The sequence below is a fragment of the Manis pentadactyla genome, chromosome 3, assembly GCF_030020395.1.
Source record: "Manis pentadactyla isolate mManPen7 chromosome 3, mManPen7.hap1, whole genome shotgun sequence".
Taxonomy (NCBI): domain Eukaryota; kingdom Metazoa; phylum Chordata; class Mammalia; order Pholidota; family Manidae; genus Manis; species Manis pentadactyla.
The window spans coordinates 144,677,451-144,696,161 of NC_080021.1; the positions used below are offsets into that span (position 1 = coordinate 144,677,451).

At 40.0% G+C, this 18,711-nt stretch overlaps 1 protein-coding gene across 10 annotated transcripts in view; it reads right to left on the minus strand.

Moving 5' to 3' along the window:
• Positions 1 to 18,711, minus strand: part of TLE4 (TLE family member 4, transcriptional corepressor) — a 136,079-nt gene that overhangs the window by 89,883 nt on the left and 27,485 nt on the right. For 6 of the 10 annotated variants that reach the window (XM_036893444.2, XM_036893438.2, XM_036893437.2 and 3 more), the window contains exon 5: positions 10,294 to 10,356. The exons of the other annotated variants lie outside the window; for them this stretch is intronic. In XM_036893444.2, the coding sequence (XP_036749339.1) occupies positions 10,294 to 10,356 (63 nt within the window). The remainder of the gene's footprint in view (positions 1 to 10,293; positions 10,357 to 18,711) is intronic. 10 annotated transcript variants of the gene reach the window in all.

An 18,711-nucleotide genomic window follows, 5' to 3' on the forward strand; every position in this document is an offset into this window, starting at 1 on the left:
CTTAATACATATAAAGAGCTAAGCCATCATCCATTAAATATAAAATTCCCCTGGAGCTACCTCGTACTACTTTCCCCAAACCCTCAAATATACAGTTACTGAGATGAAAAAGGATAACCACTATTTCTACTGCCCGGCTGTGTAGGGGTAGTGGGGGAGGTAATGTGGGAAATGAAACTGCTCTAAATTAATTATCTACATGTGGTGTTTTCACCCTTGATTTCCTTATAGAAATGCGTATTTTGTGCCTAAAACTAAGGGAAAGAAAATTTTCAGAATAGATTGTTACATTTTAAGTTTTTTAATAAACTCTGAACATTAAACTCTACAGTTCTGACAATTTTTTTTTATTTTACATTTCAAAATAAGGGCTTAAAAAGCAATCCCAAAGTCTTCATAGGTATCTCCATCCCATTCCCTTAGTCTGTAATAGAATATTGGCCAATGATTTGTGAAATGATTCATTTCCCTCTTACTCTGAAGAAAGTGAAAATCCTCAAGATTTATGAAAACAATAGAAAGAAGAGAGAGGCATACTCAGTAAAATGGCCAGTAATAATAGTTTTCCCTTGAAACCACCCTGACCATGTACACTTACTCAATACCTACTATGTGCCAGGATCAGAGTTCATATTTAAATTTAACACAATCTGGTTTTAAGTAGGGAAAAATGGCAGTACATGGAAAGCACAGAAAAAGACAACGTGTAGGATGACTCTAGGATTTATCTAGTACTTGAAATGAGTATACAGACAGTTTTCCTGAGATTTTCCACCTTTTAGTTTCCAATATTCAACAATGGCTACTCAAAATTTCCAAGAAAATGAAAGCAAAGGACCACATGTACATACATCCAACATACACATCATTCATCCAAACAGAAGTTTTTAAGCTCTTGCTCTGTGACATTTCTGGATATTACTGAAATATCTTCATATTACCTATATATCATCTACTTTATATTAAGTATCCAAAGAAAGTTTCATGAGACAGAGAAGGAGAAAATACATCTAGTTAGGGCCTTTCTATCATGAAGATCACTCAACTCTTGCTTCATAAACTGGATTCACACTGCCAAAATGGGCAAAGATGTCTTAGAGTGTATCTTCTTGGCTCAGCACTAAAATCAAGTGCATTTATTGAGAAAACCAGAACACGCCAGTGAATCCTAACACTGATATCTGACCCTCCTATAGAAACTCTTGCTGAAGAGCCCGAATGACAGTGGAGGTCATGATTCAGCGTCTGCCTTTTCTCCAGTGGCAGTGGCCATGGGCTAATGCCATATCTGAACTGTACCTGTAGTACAGGATTTTACTTCCCTGTTTCTGCTACAACTGTGGATTATCTGCGGTTTACAGGCCTTTTGAACAGAAGCTCCCCAAGGCAAAGAATGCCTCCTCCCCATGTGCTCTGAAAGCTCCAGAAACACCCCAACATTGTCCACTCAGTGCCACACCAACACCATCCACAGACCAAGAGGCCCACACCAGATGAGGTATGGAAATTAAAACTCAGTAAGAAGGGGCAAATGATCACAAAAGAAAAAACACTCAAGGAAAAAGCCCAAAGTACTCTCATTAACCACCCAAAGGAGGCGTTTTTTCCCTATTTTCAAATTTTAACAAATAAGCTCTCTGATTCAGAAAAAGCGGCACGTTTTTCCCATCTTCTGAGGACCAAGATGCCTTTCCTGTTGTCTGCTACCTCTTCCTCATCTGCTCCTCTCCTTCCACTCTACCCTATGTCTCCTTTCTGCCCCCACTTCTTGCTATCCCCCAGCCACCAGACCACAGGTGGTGACAGCTACCCAAGCCCCTATAAATCTGAGGACAGGGACAGTCCCATGGCCTCCCTTCCTGCTCACTCAGGAGCTCCCAGTCTGAACTTCCCTCCAGCACCACCAAATAAAATGCAGCTACAAATATAAGAAGGCAAGGCTGAGAGGGGCGGCCTCTCACTGGCCCAATTATTTATTCTTTAAAATACTGTAATTTATAATTTTTATTAAATATTTTTAAAAAACCTCTACCTTGTGGTTATGGTTGCACAACTCTGTAAATATGCTAAAAAGCACTAAATTGTACTCTTAAAACGAAGTGAATTTTATGATGTGTAAATTATATCTCAATAAAACACTGTGACTTAAGAATAAAGGCATAGTTGAGGAAAAAAAAGAGCCAGTAAAATTAAATTCTGTACATTCCACCACTTGTCTACTTATTTTCACCATAAAATTACTTATTGCGTTTATTTCGGAAAAGTACTGAAAATACTTTTTTTCTGCAAGAAAGAGACTGAAACAATATAAGCTCCATAAGTCCAATAAAGCCTGCTGAGAAACAGTTCTTAAGAAACCACTAACTAACATGTGTTCAATAGGTGCCAAATGCATGCTCGGAAGAGAGCACAAGGTCAATACTTTACAGCAGGGCTATGGTTGTGGTACTTCTAATAAAAACAGCAATAAAAAATACTCTACAACTTACAAGTTTTTAATGCCTCCCCCATTGATAGGGACAGGAAAGGCATAGTTAAGGGCAGAGATGTAAATGCAGTAGGATTGTTATAACCAACACTAATGTTGCTGACATGTGGAAGTGCAAAAATGAGTAGGAGATAATGGGCCCACTCCTCATAAAACTCCCAGACACAGAGCACATCCTACAATACAGGAATACAGGGTATAAAATACTAGGGGGGTTAGAGGAAGGGATGGCCAGCATGCGTCCTGGGATATCAGGAAAGGCTTCCTTTTCTTATGCTTTCAATTCCTTATTAAGCACCTGCGGTGCACCAGGCACTATGGAAAGAACTCAGATTAGAGCATTGAACAAGACAGTCCATGGACTCACAATATTCAAGTGGCTCCTGTAATTACACCTGGAGGACAATTACCATGACGAAAATTACAGGATGCTATGCAAGCAATTCTCAGAGAAATATCTAATCTAATCTTAGGAGAAGATTTTCTAAGGAAGCTAGCTCAACAACTGAGACCTGAAGGATCTGCAAGAGTTCTGTGCATGAAGAGCAAGGAGAAAAGAATCCAGGCAAAAAGAACAGCTTGGGTAAGGTTCCTGAAGGAGAAAGGAGCTTGTCTGTCAAGAAAGAATGTGTGGCGGAGGACAGTAGGGTAGGGAAAAGGTGGGAGAGACAAGGCAAGGCAGGATTTTGAAAGCCTTCCTGGGCATGGCAAGACACCCACACCAAACTTTAAAAAGTGAAGAGGTACTCACAAAAAAGAACAACTAAGGCCAGCATGGGAAGCCAGGTGAGTGCAGCGTACAGACTCTTATCGAACCACACACTAGCGCTAAGTGCAACCTGTAAGGCAGGAGGAGGCCGAACAGTGAAGGGCTTTATATGACATGCAAAGAAACCAGACTTCCCCCTGGTAAGACATTTTTATTAGGAACTTTTAAGCAGCTGAGTGTCAACAGTTCTGCACTGTAGTAAGATGAACGTGGGAATAGCAAAGAAGCTGGATGGCAAGGAGGTCAACGGGATGGGCGAGAGAACAGTCTCAACAGAAGGCTAATGTGATATTCTAGGATGAAAGATACCTAGGCCTGGACTTGCACTGAACACCCTTTCCACTAATGAGAATCATTAGCCTCACGCACATAAAAAAAACTAGCCACGTGTTCCAGTTCTTAGAACTAGAAGGGCCTCTGGAAATGGTGAAACCCAGATGGTCAGTAGTGTCACAAGCACTGTTAACAACCAACCGACCAACAAGACTCTCCATGGAGCCAAACACTTACACATTTCCAAACGCCACGTGGGTTGAAAGACTGGGAAGGCAGCACAACTACCAACCACAGACCAAAGGCCATTAGTATATCCAAAGGGTGAATCTCCTCTGTCATACCCTCAGTAGTAGTCAGTCAGTCTCAGCTTGATCACATCCTGACAGAGAATGCACTACCTCATGAATAAGCTTTTTCCATTCGGGGGTAATGGGCCCTGATATTGAGTAGAAATTGGACCTTCCCTGTTTTGCATCCAAATTCTCCTCCAGTGGGGTGCACTTCTAATATCTTTAAATGGCATAATGCAAGTTTTCTATTTTCTCTGTCCAGGTTAAACATTCCCAGGCTACTGGCTCTGGGCCACTCATCCTGTTGGCCCCTCCTCCGGTGGTGGCCAGCATGACTAGACACAGTACTCCAGGTACAGGTGAGCAGATCAAATCTGACTGAAAGTGTCATCCCATGACTAGTAAGTCAAGCTGAAACTCTACTGAGCGTTTTTCATCAACTCTACCAAGTGTGACACAAATAAACTTTAAATTTAACCAAAACTCCTCAAGTCAGCCTTACTTAAAAAAAAAAAAATGCCAAGTTTAATCCCATGTCTAACATTTGGTAAAATGCAGGTCTTCTCTGAGCTTCAAATTTCAAAAAGAAGGAATATTTATGAAGGGCTTTCTGAACAACTTTGGCTACGGAACTTGGGATTAAAGCTCTTAGGAGCACACCTTGGGAAATGCCTCCCACCTTTTCCTACAGACCACATGGCCTTACCTTCTCCTTGTCACTCACATGGGGACAGGACACTTTTCAATGACACATCCAATAAGCTTTACAAGTCTGTGCTTTCCAGTAGAACTGTCTGCAATGTTGGAAATGTTCTAGATCTGGCTAATAATATGGTAGCCACTAGCCACAGATACATAGATACTGTGCACATGACATGTGGCTAGTGTGACTGGGAAACTGAATCATTAGCCTTATTTAACCTTAACTGTAATCTAAACAGACACATATGTTTGTGGCTACTGTGCTGAACAATGCATTTCTACTTAAAGTATTTTAAAGCTTAGCTCCAATAGCAATGCAATCCCTACCTAACTGAAAGTCAGACATGAATTAGTTTCTCAAATGCACATTAACTTTTAGACACATACATATAAGGATTGGCACTGTTGCCTTTGTAAGGAGGCCTACATTTAAACCTGCAGAAAAAAAATTCTCCCTCCTGAGAATCATCTTGCACCTGTTGAGGTCAAACAGGCCATAAAAGCACCATAAGGATCTCACCAAACATTTACACCACAATGTTATGATCATGTAGGACAAGCCAGTTAGGCAACCATGGAACTTGGGACAGGATTATGTACTCTGATGCCTCATTCAATGAGGAAAAATGTACTTTAAATCAGAAAAATGCATACATTTTAAATGAAAGGTTGTCCAATGTAAGAATGAGAAAATGGGGCCAAATCCTCTAAAGCCCCAGTCCAGGTGTATCAGCCATTTCAGGACATTCTTTAGATACACAGCACTGTCATAACACACTACCAACACTGACGAAACAGCCCTGACGGGCCTGCTAGCACTAAATGAACAATCTCTGAAGATGGTCTTACAGGTATCACTGAATACTTATCTGGGGATCTCTGGTGATTTCAGCCAAGCTCTCCTACATCAAATCATGTTATCACAAGCCATTGATTCCTTACAAAGTTAACAAGCAATAAGATGAGTTAACCTGGTGCCATTATGAGGCGAGAACACTGCCACCAGTGCATGTAACCACTGTATTTTGTTCATTTCCTCCCTAAGGCATGATATGAAAGTGACTGATCACATTTTTCAACTTCCATTTTACAATTATTCCATACATGCAAAATGTGGTTCAGGGCAATTCAGTGCCATGCTAACCCAGGTGCCAGATAGCATCTGAGATATAACCGTATCTCACATCATAGTAGAAGGTGTTGGTTTTCCATCAAATTACAAGGACCAGATTTACAGCATGTCCAAAATAGAAATTCATGTATCATTTGATTTACTAGCTATACTAGCCTATTAGAATTAGAATTTAAATATAAGCACATATCAGCTATTACACAATTGTACATTATTTTCTACCATTTAAATGCAATGTAGAACACCCAAATCAATCTGTATAATTCTGGAGGAAAACACTACTTGGTAATATGTGTTAGAAAAACTAACACGGCAATAAAAAACAAGTATGAGTTAAAATTAAATTTGCACCAGAAATCATTCAAATCACAATGTTCTCTTCTCCCTAAATATAAGAATAAAAGTAGAAGGATTAAAATTTTCACTCTTAACTTCCCTTTTGTACTCTAAAATTTGTAATGATCAGAGAACTAGTGTTGAATGTGGTCAAACGACTTATTTGAATTCTTTATTTCACTCATAAATCAATATTTACACATGGAAGAAATAAACGGTAGTAAGTGCAGGCTTCCAAGCTGCCTCCACCGTGACCCCAAGAGGGCCAGTCTACCAGGCTCCTTCACCAGCCTCAGAGCAGCACTGATCCTGCTTAACTAACTCAAGGAACAAGAAACAGCAGCTGGGGGGACACGCTGGAAACAAGTCAGTACTTACTGGCATCCTTCAATTTTGCTGAGGGCCAATAAGGTCTAAGGGTCTACAAGCTATATTCTGAAACCACTGATGAAAAGAGAAAGAGAATCCATCCACATAAACTACTTGTGAAAACAAAATTAACTTCAGCCAAGCACCCAGGTGTTTTGAAAATAGCCTGATCCCAGCTGGATTGAGAAGTTTGTTTTCCTTGACAGCTGTGTGGATAAAGACCCCATCCGTTCAAATGCACTGCCCCTTCCAAGGTGAGCTCTACAGGATGAACATGGAAGAGCTGTCACCTTTCAGATCTCTGCTTGCTGGCTGGGGAGAGACAGGTGTTTGCTAAATTGGAAAATTAATTTTTAGAGTTAGAAGAGAATCTCCCTTGGGGCTACCTAATATGCCTCACTGAGATTTTTAGCTAGTTCACAGCCCTGGGGTCAGTTTTAATTTATACTTTCTTCTCTATGAGGACATTAGAGAGAAGATAACCAATTCTCACTCTTCTGAAAGGCAAAGACTAAAAAGGGGAGGGAGAGTTGGCTCCAGGTGCTTTCAAAGGGAACTCAGAGCTTTGCTGCCGCAGCTCCTATTACTGCTAGTCAACATCAGGAGGTGCTCACTGTGTGCTAAGCCGTCCGTGTATAATCCCAAGTAATCCTCACAGCTATCATATGCATTCCAAGCTATTATTAACTTTGTACAGATGAGGAAACTGAAGCTTAGAGAGGAAAATCACTTGCTAAAGGTCACCCAGCTCTTCTCAGTTACAGTGAGCCACGCATTTGTGACCAAGAGGCCGGGACTCAAGCCAGATCCAACTGTCATCATCCTGGCATCTCTTGCTTATGGAACTGCCAATGGGGAGTTGCTTATTTACAGCTCCTCCCCTGCAAATGAGACCCAAAGCAGAATAGGGAAGAGCTTCCCCCTTACTACTTTGAGATTTGCCTTTTGAGAAGGCAAATTAAATTGGATGGCAGCAGAATATAGAGCATCTAAACCATTCCTAAAAACCAAAAAAAAAAATAATAATAAGTGGGAGAAAAGAACAGCTTTAGACAGGTGAGGACTTACTCATAAGGTTTCTTTAAATTCTGGTATTAAGAGATCCTACACAATTTTAATAAATATAGATGGCAGTTATTCATTTTAATGACAAGAGCTGCCAATATCTTGTCTAATGCCTGTGACTTTGGAAACAGCCGTACATGAGTACAGCAAACACATCATATACACAAAATTATACTGGCTATAACTTTTTTTAAAAAAGTTTTAATGGAACTGTGATTGTTATATACCTAGACACTGATCTACAATTATATAACTTATTTCTTGAAGTCCTACAGTTAAAACTAAACATATTTAATAGCTTTCATTCAGTATTATAAGTATTTTAATTTTAGAAAATGTAGTGCACTAGGCACACACCATATTAAGCATGTACATTAATCAGCACATGGGGGGAGGGCTAAATTAAAAATCGACTTCATCTAGATGTATGTAAATTTATCTCATTCCTCCAAACTCCAAAAAGTCCTCCCAACCATTGTTCTGCAGTTTATGTACTAGTCTTCAGTGAATGTTCTTCTTTTTTCTAAATATGATCATTTAATTTTTAAATGAAAACATTTTAAAATAAGTTCTAATGTCACAGTTGCTGTTCTGACAGTGAGACTGTCACACCGAGAGCCAGTGTTAAAAGATCAGATTAAGAGCCTTCAGTCCTGGCACCGAGTGATGCTCGCAGCCATGCAAGAATGATTTTCCATGCCTCTGAAGAGACAGGAAATAGAATTCATCTTCCTCTAATAACCTGCCTCCTCCCCTCCCTCCAGATTATGGTCCATCTGGCCTTGGGGAAGAAGCGAGGAGTCTGATGTTCACAAAATACCCAGAAGATGAAACAAGGTGGGCAGTGTTCAGACACAAAACATCAGAGAGGCCCGGATAGGACAGGAACAAACATGTCTGTGGCCCGCACATTAAAAGCTATACACACACTCAGAAAACTAAAAAAGAAGAGCCAATTAAATCCACAGCAAGCAGAAAAGATATACTCAGAATTAGTATTTAGAAAACCATGACATAGGTCATGCATTGCACGCGAATCAAGGATTTCAAGCACAAAATGCCCAAGTATTGGGGAAATAAATACTACGTGATGAGATCATGATGTCTATCCTCCCAGCCTCAAGCAGGAGGAAAGGAGTTGCCAGTATCTCCCCATAGCTTTCCTCTACAGAGAATGACTTCCTGAGCCAATTAATTCCAGTCCAGTCTTGCTCAGCAACACCACCATTACACATTCTGTTCCTAGAGGGCCTGCTCAAACAAACAACATAACTCATGTGGGAAAACCAACTATTGGCAAATCAGCTCCTCCAACACCCCAAGACCTCCTTCTCTGTCTGAACATAAACCCCACAGACCTAGGAAAAATGCCATGGGAATAAGCTGTACCAGTGATTAGATATAGGAGTCTGTACCTGCAAAAGCCTAAAGTCTAACATCACCCCAGGGATAATTCAAACTTCTCCCTCTCCTTCGGGGCATGACACCTCAGCCTGGTTACAACTCTGTGAGTTATACATTGTCCCCTTCCTCCATGTCCATAAAGCAGAGCTGCTTCAATAGGAAGAAACACACACTGGTCTAGACCAGGCAAAGGGCAGCCAGGCTTCCTAAATAAATGCAAATAGGCCCCTTGACTCTCCTTCACCACTCCACGTAATCTAGTCCCAAGCAAATTCTAAGTAGAAATAGGTAAATGGGCATATAGTGGGTGGTGGTTTTGTGGTCACCACTGTGATCCGGAAGAACATTTGCATTCAGGATGTTAACTTAGACTCATGGTTTAGGAATGAGAGCCTCCGTGGGATATACACCTAATGAAAGGTACCCATGGTTACTGAGGTCTAACTCCGCTTGGATCAAACAAGCAGTCAGATGGGAATCCACATATCTATAATACACGCATGCTCAAATACCAGCTGCATGCTAACATCAGCACATGCCCATGTTTTCCTGAAAAGCAGAGACACGATACACTTAAAGAACTGAAGGGCAGGAACAAAGTGTATGGGTGCCTGCTAGCCCACAACACAAAGCACTGTGTCTGCAAGACATGCAGATAGTCTACCAGTTTCTTCCTTCTCACAGGTGACCTTACTTGAGCAAATGAAGGATTCAGTGACCAAGAAGCAAAAATGATCTCTTTCCAGTAATCTCACCCAAACTTTGCAACTACCAGACACAGGTGAGCAAGCAAACAAAAAGAAAAAAAGAAGCCACAAGGGAGCCACCCCCCATGCACTAGGAATGCACCTACTCATTCCAACATGTACACACTTGCCAACAGCAGGTGCCTCCACTGGTGGTGAGCGAGAAAGCAAGGAAGCAGTAAACCAGGCCTTGGCAATGCACAAAGCCTGCGGCACTCAGAACATAGCCCACTGAGTCCACCCTGCATGCCTGTTCCCAAATGCATGGACAATATCAAGACTTCACAAGGGAAATAATTTTTTTAAAGCAGGTAGCCAGAAGTTACATTAGGTTGTTCACAATGTAAAGCACTTTCTATTTGATATGCATTCTGCCAACTATGCCTAGTGACAAAGTGTACAACAAGCTCTTCTGGGCAATTTTTCAATCTACCCAATTAGATGTCATGACAGTCATAATTCCAATGACAGCAAAATATTTTAACAATTGAATTTTGCTTCACACATCAGAAAATATTCCATTATATAAAACACACTTATAGTCGGCTGAATGTTAATAAGTTGTAGAAGCTGGAATGCCAACACTGTACCTTAGAAATGTACAATACAAACACCAAGAGACTGACAAGGCCAAAGATTCAGTTCCACAATTCCTTTTCTGCAAAAACCACTAAAATGGCACCTTCTAGGCCAGTGCCTGAAACCAACTGCCTTACCTCTTGGGACAGGAAAGGAATGACTTGTGCACAGATAGCATTCAGTCTCTTGACAATCTCTGCCTGCAAGGAAGAAAAAAAAAAAAAGGAAAGGAAAGCAATAAAGAGAACAGTCAGCCGGTTACAAATTCCCAAAATATTAACAGGATGATATTAAAACACACTTTATATTCTGACTGGTGTATTTCCTAAGGAAGGGGAAAACTCTCATCAGCAAGCCCATTAAAAGGAGGCAGTGACAACAGTGCCACATTAATAGCACAATTTATTAACCAACATTCATCTTAAAAAGTCAACCTTCAAACACCAGGACAACATAAAAAGGAATTTAATTTTCATGACTGGAAATCAGTCTTCAAAGCCTTCAACAGGACCCTGTTCATTCTAATGTGGTTTTTCATAAAACCTTGAATTATTAGAGTTTAAATAGTAAAGACACATTCTTCCCTAATCTCAACTTCTTCAAGTTAATAACTCACTGGATTTCTACTTTTGTGGTCTTTGCTTGAAACAGGCTCTGGGATTTTAGAATTCAGTCCCCAACCTCCCAAAGAATAGCACTCAATCAATCCAAAGACATGGATTAATTCAGGTCCTGAGTTATAAATTGTTGGGGAATGGCATGTCTTTTTTAACCATAAGAATTTCCAAATATGTCCCACCAGGGTTTTTGCTGTGCAGAGGTTAAGAATATGATAAAATTGTCCCATACTTCACAGAAAGCAATCTGTATGTATATGGAGACTAACCTGGGGAATGCTAATTAATCACTACACTACAGATCTGCAAAAGTCCCAGTAATATCAAATAGTAAATAGGATTTATTCACCAATAATTCTGAACTAATTTTATACTAATAGGATGCCACAGTAAATTTTAAAAAAAAAAGAAAAAAGGAACACCACCACCAAGTTTTCTTTAAAAAGCTACCCAGCTTCACTGTTCATCATAATTTGTATTATCAGATGGTTCCTTATATACTTTGATAGCTGACATGTAAACATATGGTTTTTATACACATGTGTAGGAAATACTTGTATTTTAATGATGGGGTGGGGTAAAGGAGAGACGGAAAGTGTTGAGAGGCAGAAAATACAAAGCAATTACTATTCCTGAGACATTCTTAAAATAAATTCCATTCAGGGTCAGTTTCTCATTTTGTAAGAGTACAAAAACGCTCTTTTTCTTGCTAAGTCATTACCAGAATGACAGCGACACTCCACTTGTGCAATCTAGGTTTCCTTCTTTCATCAGCAACCCTTTCGACTTTGCAGCTATGCAATCTTTTAAATGCCAGCACCTTAAAAAGTTTGCCAGCCAAAAGAAAACAAATTCACCATGAAGTTTCAAATCTAAGCTTTCCATTTCAGACTGCATTCCTAACAGGATGGACAAAACCCCAGCACCAATAAGCAGCACTGAATAAGGACCCAACTGTGCTGACCTGATTTAATTTACTGCACTGGCCCCATGGAGCATTTAGCTATCCTTTAAGAATGCTTAAAGCACCATGAAAAGCTGCAATAGGAATCACCAAACCACTCTCCACCTGGACGAACATACCACAGTGGTTATGGGGTGAAATTCCAGCGTGAGCTGAGAAAATAGAGCAGCATTCACCAGTCAGAAAGCAACATCTCAAAGGCATTTGGTTGTTAAGCTTTTTGAAGGGAGAGGTGGAGGGGGAGAGAATAAAAGATAATGAGACACTTTGGGGCAGACCAAACTCATGATTCTAATGCTTAGAACCATCTGCCAAGCATATTTTCCTCATTATGTTGTTTACATAAATAAAATAGTCCCTTGCTAGGAGGGTTGAAAAATGTGTGGGCACATAAGAAAACTGAGTTCTTTAGTTTGCCTACATAATCTAGGCAATAAAAACTACTCTAAGGAAACTTACTCATCAGGCAAAAAAAAAGACCAAGAGGTATTTAGCGCTGGCTACTTTAATTTTAGACATAGGCTATTTTAAATATGAGCAACTATGAAAAAAATAAAACTTTTTCTTAAAAATAAATGTAGAAAACCAGAGGACATTTTATTGATTCATCTACGTTAACATATGTAACAGAAAAGGGGAGAGGGAGGAATCTTCCCAACTTTTTTCTTTTAAGGTCTCCTTTGTTTAAAAGACTTCTTAATTTCTTTAAGTAGTCATGCCAATGGATTTTCATGGTCAGCCTAATTGGCAGCAGGGGTGGTGGGATGTGTGTGTGATTTCATAAAATTAAGCAGGTCATTCCTCACTTTGAAAGCTAAAGTTGCCTCGGAAACACTGCTGCTTCCATGGTCATCTAATTTTGCCTCTTTTGTCCCATAGGACTCGCTTTAGGGAGGCATCATTTATTTACAGGCCTTTCCACTGGGCTTCAGTGATCAGCCAATAATACTGTGGACACACAATTCTAATGGCCTATGTTTTGAAACTGAGTCTAATCTAATGGCGTGGGGCCCAAACTCCTTTTCCAGCACAGCCATTAAAGGATGTAGGTTATTGCTGTTGTCACCATTGATATTTGTCATTGTAATGTAATTAGGGCCCTAAAATGATGCATTACAGCCCTTGGCACAGCTTCTATTAAAATCTTTTCTTCTGCTCACTGAACTGCAACCTGCTTTCTGATGAATAACAGACAGACAGCTTTAGGGTAAGGAGCAGATTCATCAAAGAAGTATTTTTCAGCTTTAGGGAAAGAGGGGAAAAAAGGCAACCTAGGAGGAAAAGCACTAGAGAAGGACAAGCCACAATACACATTTGAATTTCATCTGACCACTTGAAATTCTGATTGCGTCTGATGAGTCTTGCTTAGACAATATATTCCCAGTCTTGGAATCACATGGTTAATCAGGGCTCTAATCTGCTCTCCATCAGCTACGCCAGTGCTGTAGTTTCCAATCCAATTTATAGGTGATGTAGCTCATGCATCCCCAAGCAAGTACACTCTCAGAGAGCCCATTAAACAGGCAGAGATTCTGAAATACTGCTGTTAGGGTTACTGGATGGTATCACAGTACTTGATGCTTTATGAACACTGTTCAACTACTGTCTTCATATGCCTGTGAGATTCTAAAATAGCATGAATGACCCCAAAAAAGGACAACTATTCACACTAAAAGATAACAAAATGATTGTCTCTGTAGTCATAGTTTGTCAAGTATATTAACCATTTTTGATATTTTTACGTCTTCCTCTATCCATCAAGATATATAAGTTCCACACATAGTATTTTCCTACCCTCAGTTGCCTAACAGTTCTATTTTTTTCCCCTACAATTCCCCACTTTCATGCCACCTTTCAAAAATAAAGAACCAATAAAAATGATGACCATCCCCACTTAAAAAAACAAAACAAAACAAAAACACAAAGAAAAAAATCTGTTGGGCAAAATACTTTAGAGAAAGGCAACCTGACAATGTTGTATGTAAATACCTTGGCTATGTACTCAGCACCTGGCACATGAATGCTGACAAGCTAACTCCAAAGAGGAGATGACCAGTTAGCAGTGAAACAGAAAGATACCTACAAGGGCCTTTTATCCCTTCTTTTCTCAGACTCCAACTCCAGAACCACTGGAAAATTTATTAACGACCTTGCATCATAGGAGAGCAATGTCATGCATTGAAAGAAAAGCCATAGTTGAATCACTAGATTAAAAAGTAACAAATACTAAAGCATAAAATATCTAATACATGTTTTATCACTTACCACAAATTATTAGTCATTTAACCAAGATGAAAAGTTTAGTTAAGCTTACACTTAAACTACATCCTGTCAAAGAGTCCTAACATAATAAAAATCTAATTTCCGTTTAGATTATTTCTGCCTATATGGTTTACTTAAAAAAATAAATTTCATTTTAACAACATAATAAACTTGACAGAAAGCACATATAACTTTATTTTAGTAATCAGAAAGATGTAACAAAAAACAACTTTTGTTTTAAAAAAATGTTTCTTGGGAGTTTTTAGCCTCTCATTAAAATAGGAACACTACTGCACCATAATGTTGAAATAAAACAGAATATCAAAACATTATTAAGACACCATTTCAGCAGCCAGCCGGAAAAAACAAACAAAAAAAAACCCCAAACAATTATAGTTTCAGGAAAACATTCTTGAAGAATAACATTTCACGAGGAATTATTTTCTACTGCAGTTTCTTTGCCAGAAACGTTTTTAAAAGATGAATCTGTTTATTTTATTAAGTGTTATCAAGAACACACAGTGACCCATTATATATAAACACTTTTTTAAAAAGTGAAGAAAAATTCCTTCTTATTCTGTCTGAAATCTTTTTTGGAGTAAGTACAAATAAATCTCCAACCCTCTCTTTCACCCTCCCATTACCACTACAGAACCAAGACTGTAATTTTTATTTCACTCAGAAAATAAATTATCTTGATGTGTTCATTAATCTGTTTCAAATTTTCTGAAATCTGGCCTAACTTCTGGAACTGATCCTACTACCCCAAGATTCAAAAGCCAGAAGACTAATGAGAAATTCCTCCGGACTTTTAATAAAAATCCAGACTAAACATAAGGAATATTCAGGCAGTACAATTTCTCTAAGCTGACGACTCAGTTTGTATCTTCTCATCAAAATCCAACTTTACCAAAGAGATAAGAAAATATAACAGATAAAACTAACTTTATGTATTAAAAAAAAAAAAGTCAGACTGAAGTAATAAGGCTTAGAGATTTAGATATAAGGTATTGCCAGCATTACCATGAAGTTGGTAAACCTGACGCTTAAATTTTATTTGGGCTCAGTTTATTTTGCTTATTTTGTGCAAAAAATTTTAAATTGTTTCATAAAGCAATAAAGTGAAGTGATAACATTATAAAAATCCATTCAATAGGACATCTACCGGTTCCATAAAGAACTGATTCAAACTTCTAAGACTTTTTTTTTTGCAAAATATGAAGACTTTTTAAAAAGTCCTCTTCATCCCACTTCCTCTAATGAGAAAGAGGGACTGTCTATGAGTACTGAACTACTACTACCCTTAATAATATGACAACTGCCAATATCCAACCACTTTTTATCCACACAACACCCCCAACCCCCAGGGAGTATAAAGCGATGATTCTGATGGTAATACTTCAAGCAATGTCCATCTGCTTTGTTGTGAACTCACAGTTACATTATTTTACTGCATGCTAAGTCTTCAATGAGTTTCTCTGGTGAACTTAACTGTCTCTGGTGAGCCTTCACAGAACAAGGCAGAGCTGGCCAGGCAACGTGATGACAGAACACTGACACCCAAGTTCCACCAATGTGCATTTCCCCAGGGCCAGTTTGTCACAGCAAGTTCTATCAGCAGATTTCTGATTCCTCTTCTCTCTCCCTGTCTCTGAATCAATCTCTCTCTCTCTCCCCCCCTTTTTTTCTACTGACATAAACAAACATGTGTATTTGAATGCTGACTTACAATTAAGCATTTTCATACTCAGAAATAGTGAAGGGGACAAATAAGCCTTGTGCCCACAGCAGGTGAAGTTCACCTTGATTTTTTACCACATAATCTATGTGATTAAAATGTACATAAGAAATATCTATAGACAGAGGAACTTTGGATATTTGAATAAAACCAAAAACAAAAAGAAAAACACTAATGGTTCTTGCCAAGTTCTCATCAAGGGTAGCTATATCTGCAGGAAAGCAATAAACCACTTTTCAAACACTGAGAGCAGAGCCATGCTCTATTTTTCAGCTTATCCTCTTACATTAGGTAAAGGCTTCCTTGTGTGTCCTCCTGTTTATTTCCATTTTCTAACAAATCTTCACCTAAATCCACATTTCTCAGGATTTGCTTTTCTCTCAATTCCAGAATGCCTTCTGCTGGTTTCCTCTTCCCCTCCCTCTTCCCAATTATATAAAACTTCAACTCTTGAAAGCCATCACTGCCAAGACACCCTTCTACCATCCCCTTGGACTGTTTTCCTGCTTTTTAGTAAGTAGCCAGTTCTCAACAAAACCATGCTTTGCACTCAAACTGCTCCACCGAACATGCACTACCAGCCAGGTCCTGGCACGCTAGGCAAGGGATCCACGGCGCTGGCCTGGTGAGAGCTGAGCAGGAGAAAAGCATCAAAAAGGGGATGAACAATAAAACACAGCAAGAATGAGGGAGCATCCCTCTGCCCAGAACCGCCACCCTAGTTCTTCCCATGGCTCATTCCCTACTCATCATCTCAGCCTCCTCAGCCCACAGGATACCTCATCCTCCGCAACCCTCACTCACCATCCACGACTACCTTCTCCCATTCACTCGATGGCCCATTCCAGCTTTCTCTTCGTAGCATTTACCATTGGGAATTATCTCACGTATGCTTTTGTTTATATGAACTAGAGTAGTGCCTCTCACACTTCAATGTGCCTACTACTCACCCAGCAACCTTGTTAAATTAAAATCCACCCGGAGTAGGGCCTCAAAGTCTACGCTTCAAACAAACTCCAGTGTGACAGTGGTGCTCTAGATCTACAGATCACACCCTGAGTAGCAAGGTTCTAGAGAATGTTCAAGGCTCAATGAAGGCAGAGATATCTTTGTCTATAGCCTCAGTGTGTGGTAGAAGATGACACTCAAAAATATTTCTTGAATGAACCGAAGAAACTGCAGCTTGGTTAAGTGGCTGGAATCCCCTAAAATTTTTTGCAAACACACTACAACTGGGACTAGGTTAGAGTGCTTCAGCCTTAAAGGTATATCCATCTGGCAGACCTACTTTACTTCAACTCGGTTTGTTTACCTTCCCAGCACACATCTTTGCTGGCAATCATAATGCCACACTGCTCAAGGAGAACAGCAAGTGATCACAGTAGGCAACAAAATGAAATGCAAGTTCACTCCAGACAATTCCTGACTGATAAAGTAAATGATTAAAACTTCCATTCTGAAACTTGGGCAGGAAATGTGTTTTAAAGGACATTTTAGAAACACAATAAAGGATGCTACTCAACCTCCTTCCTGAGATTGCTCACACCAGATTGCTGACCACTTGGCCCACTGCAACTGGAGTTGTAGTTGGACAGCAGACTGGGAGGGCACCTTGTACACTGAGTCATGATAAATCTCCACAATGGTACCTCCAGAGTGAACCAGTGTGACGATCTCAGCAGCAGCCCAAGGAGAAGACCTTGCCATGAGCTGGCATCCCTAGTCCTGTGGAAGTATAAGCACTTTCTGATAATTCAAGGTGTAGTGGGTCATGGGGATTATGCACACTAGCCCACAGGCCGAGCAATTCACACCTGCCGACCCCACTGAAAACTTGGACAGCCAGGGCCAGGCTTGGGTAGCCATGGACACAGCTGCCATATGAGGGCTGCAGAGAGAGTGCACCATCCAAATCCCTTCCAAACAAGGGTCAGGAATTGCAGCACCCCACGCATGGATTCAGGTCCATAAATCCCCTCCCAACAACCCCGACAAACTTCCTTAAATACTCTCACTACATGAGGGTTGTAACAAGTAGGAAGCTTGTACTGTGAGTCTACTGATTCCTTGCCTGCTTTTGTGGGGGGTTTGGTCACTGGCGCAATGTATCCCACACAGAACCCCACTGTCACACAGTGATTCCTCCTCAGACTTCTTCAGTGACACACGGGGTGATCCCCATACACTGGGAGATGCCGCCTGCAAGAGGCCGTTTAAGAAATTAAAAGGAAAAAAACAAGCCCCCATCCCACAGACTGAGTATTCTCTATAATCAGAAAAATAACAGCATCTTCTCTACAAATCAGCTCATATCTGCTTTGCTTGTTTTCTTCTTAATACTTTCCAAGGCAGGCTGAGAAAATTAACGGTATAGGAAACTACTGTCATCTATTTTGGCTTCTGTATTCCTAGTTACTGTTAAAATGTATTTCAAGCTGCTTTTATTTAAATTGGGCAGGCAGTTTAAAATATGTAAACACATGTACTTTAGAGAAAGCCAAAACCACAAACGGATTGCTGCCTTTCTGTCCACTCAACTACTATTTAGGAAGTGCCTACCATTTGTCAGACTTATTTTAGCTGCTGAATGGAGGCACAGGAGTGAACAAGATGACTTAAGTCCCTGCTGTTGCAGAGCTCACATGACAGGGGTGGGAGGCAGAACAAACATACAAGTAGACGAAGAGGAATTTCAGCTCCTGAGAAAACTGGGGTGGGGGTGGGGTATTCTAAGAGAGAAGCCTTGGGGAGGGGATTGGTCTGATTTGAATGAAATGATCTAGAAAGGACAAATAGGGAAACAAAAGCTGAGATGTGACTAGAAGCAGCATTGCCCAAAGAAGGCTCTATGCCAGTTCTGCAGATGTTATTAACAGGTGTTAAATATATAAAGGGCTCCCCAACCAGGAGACCTCACAGAGCTGAAACACAGTTAAACAGGCTTCTCTGCTGTTGGACATCTCAGAGCTTTTCA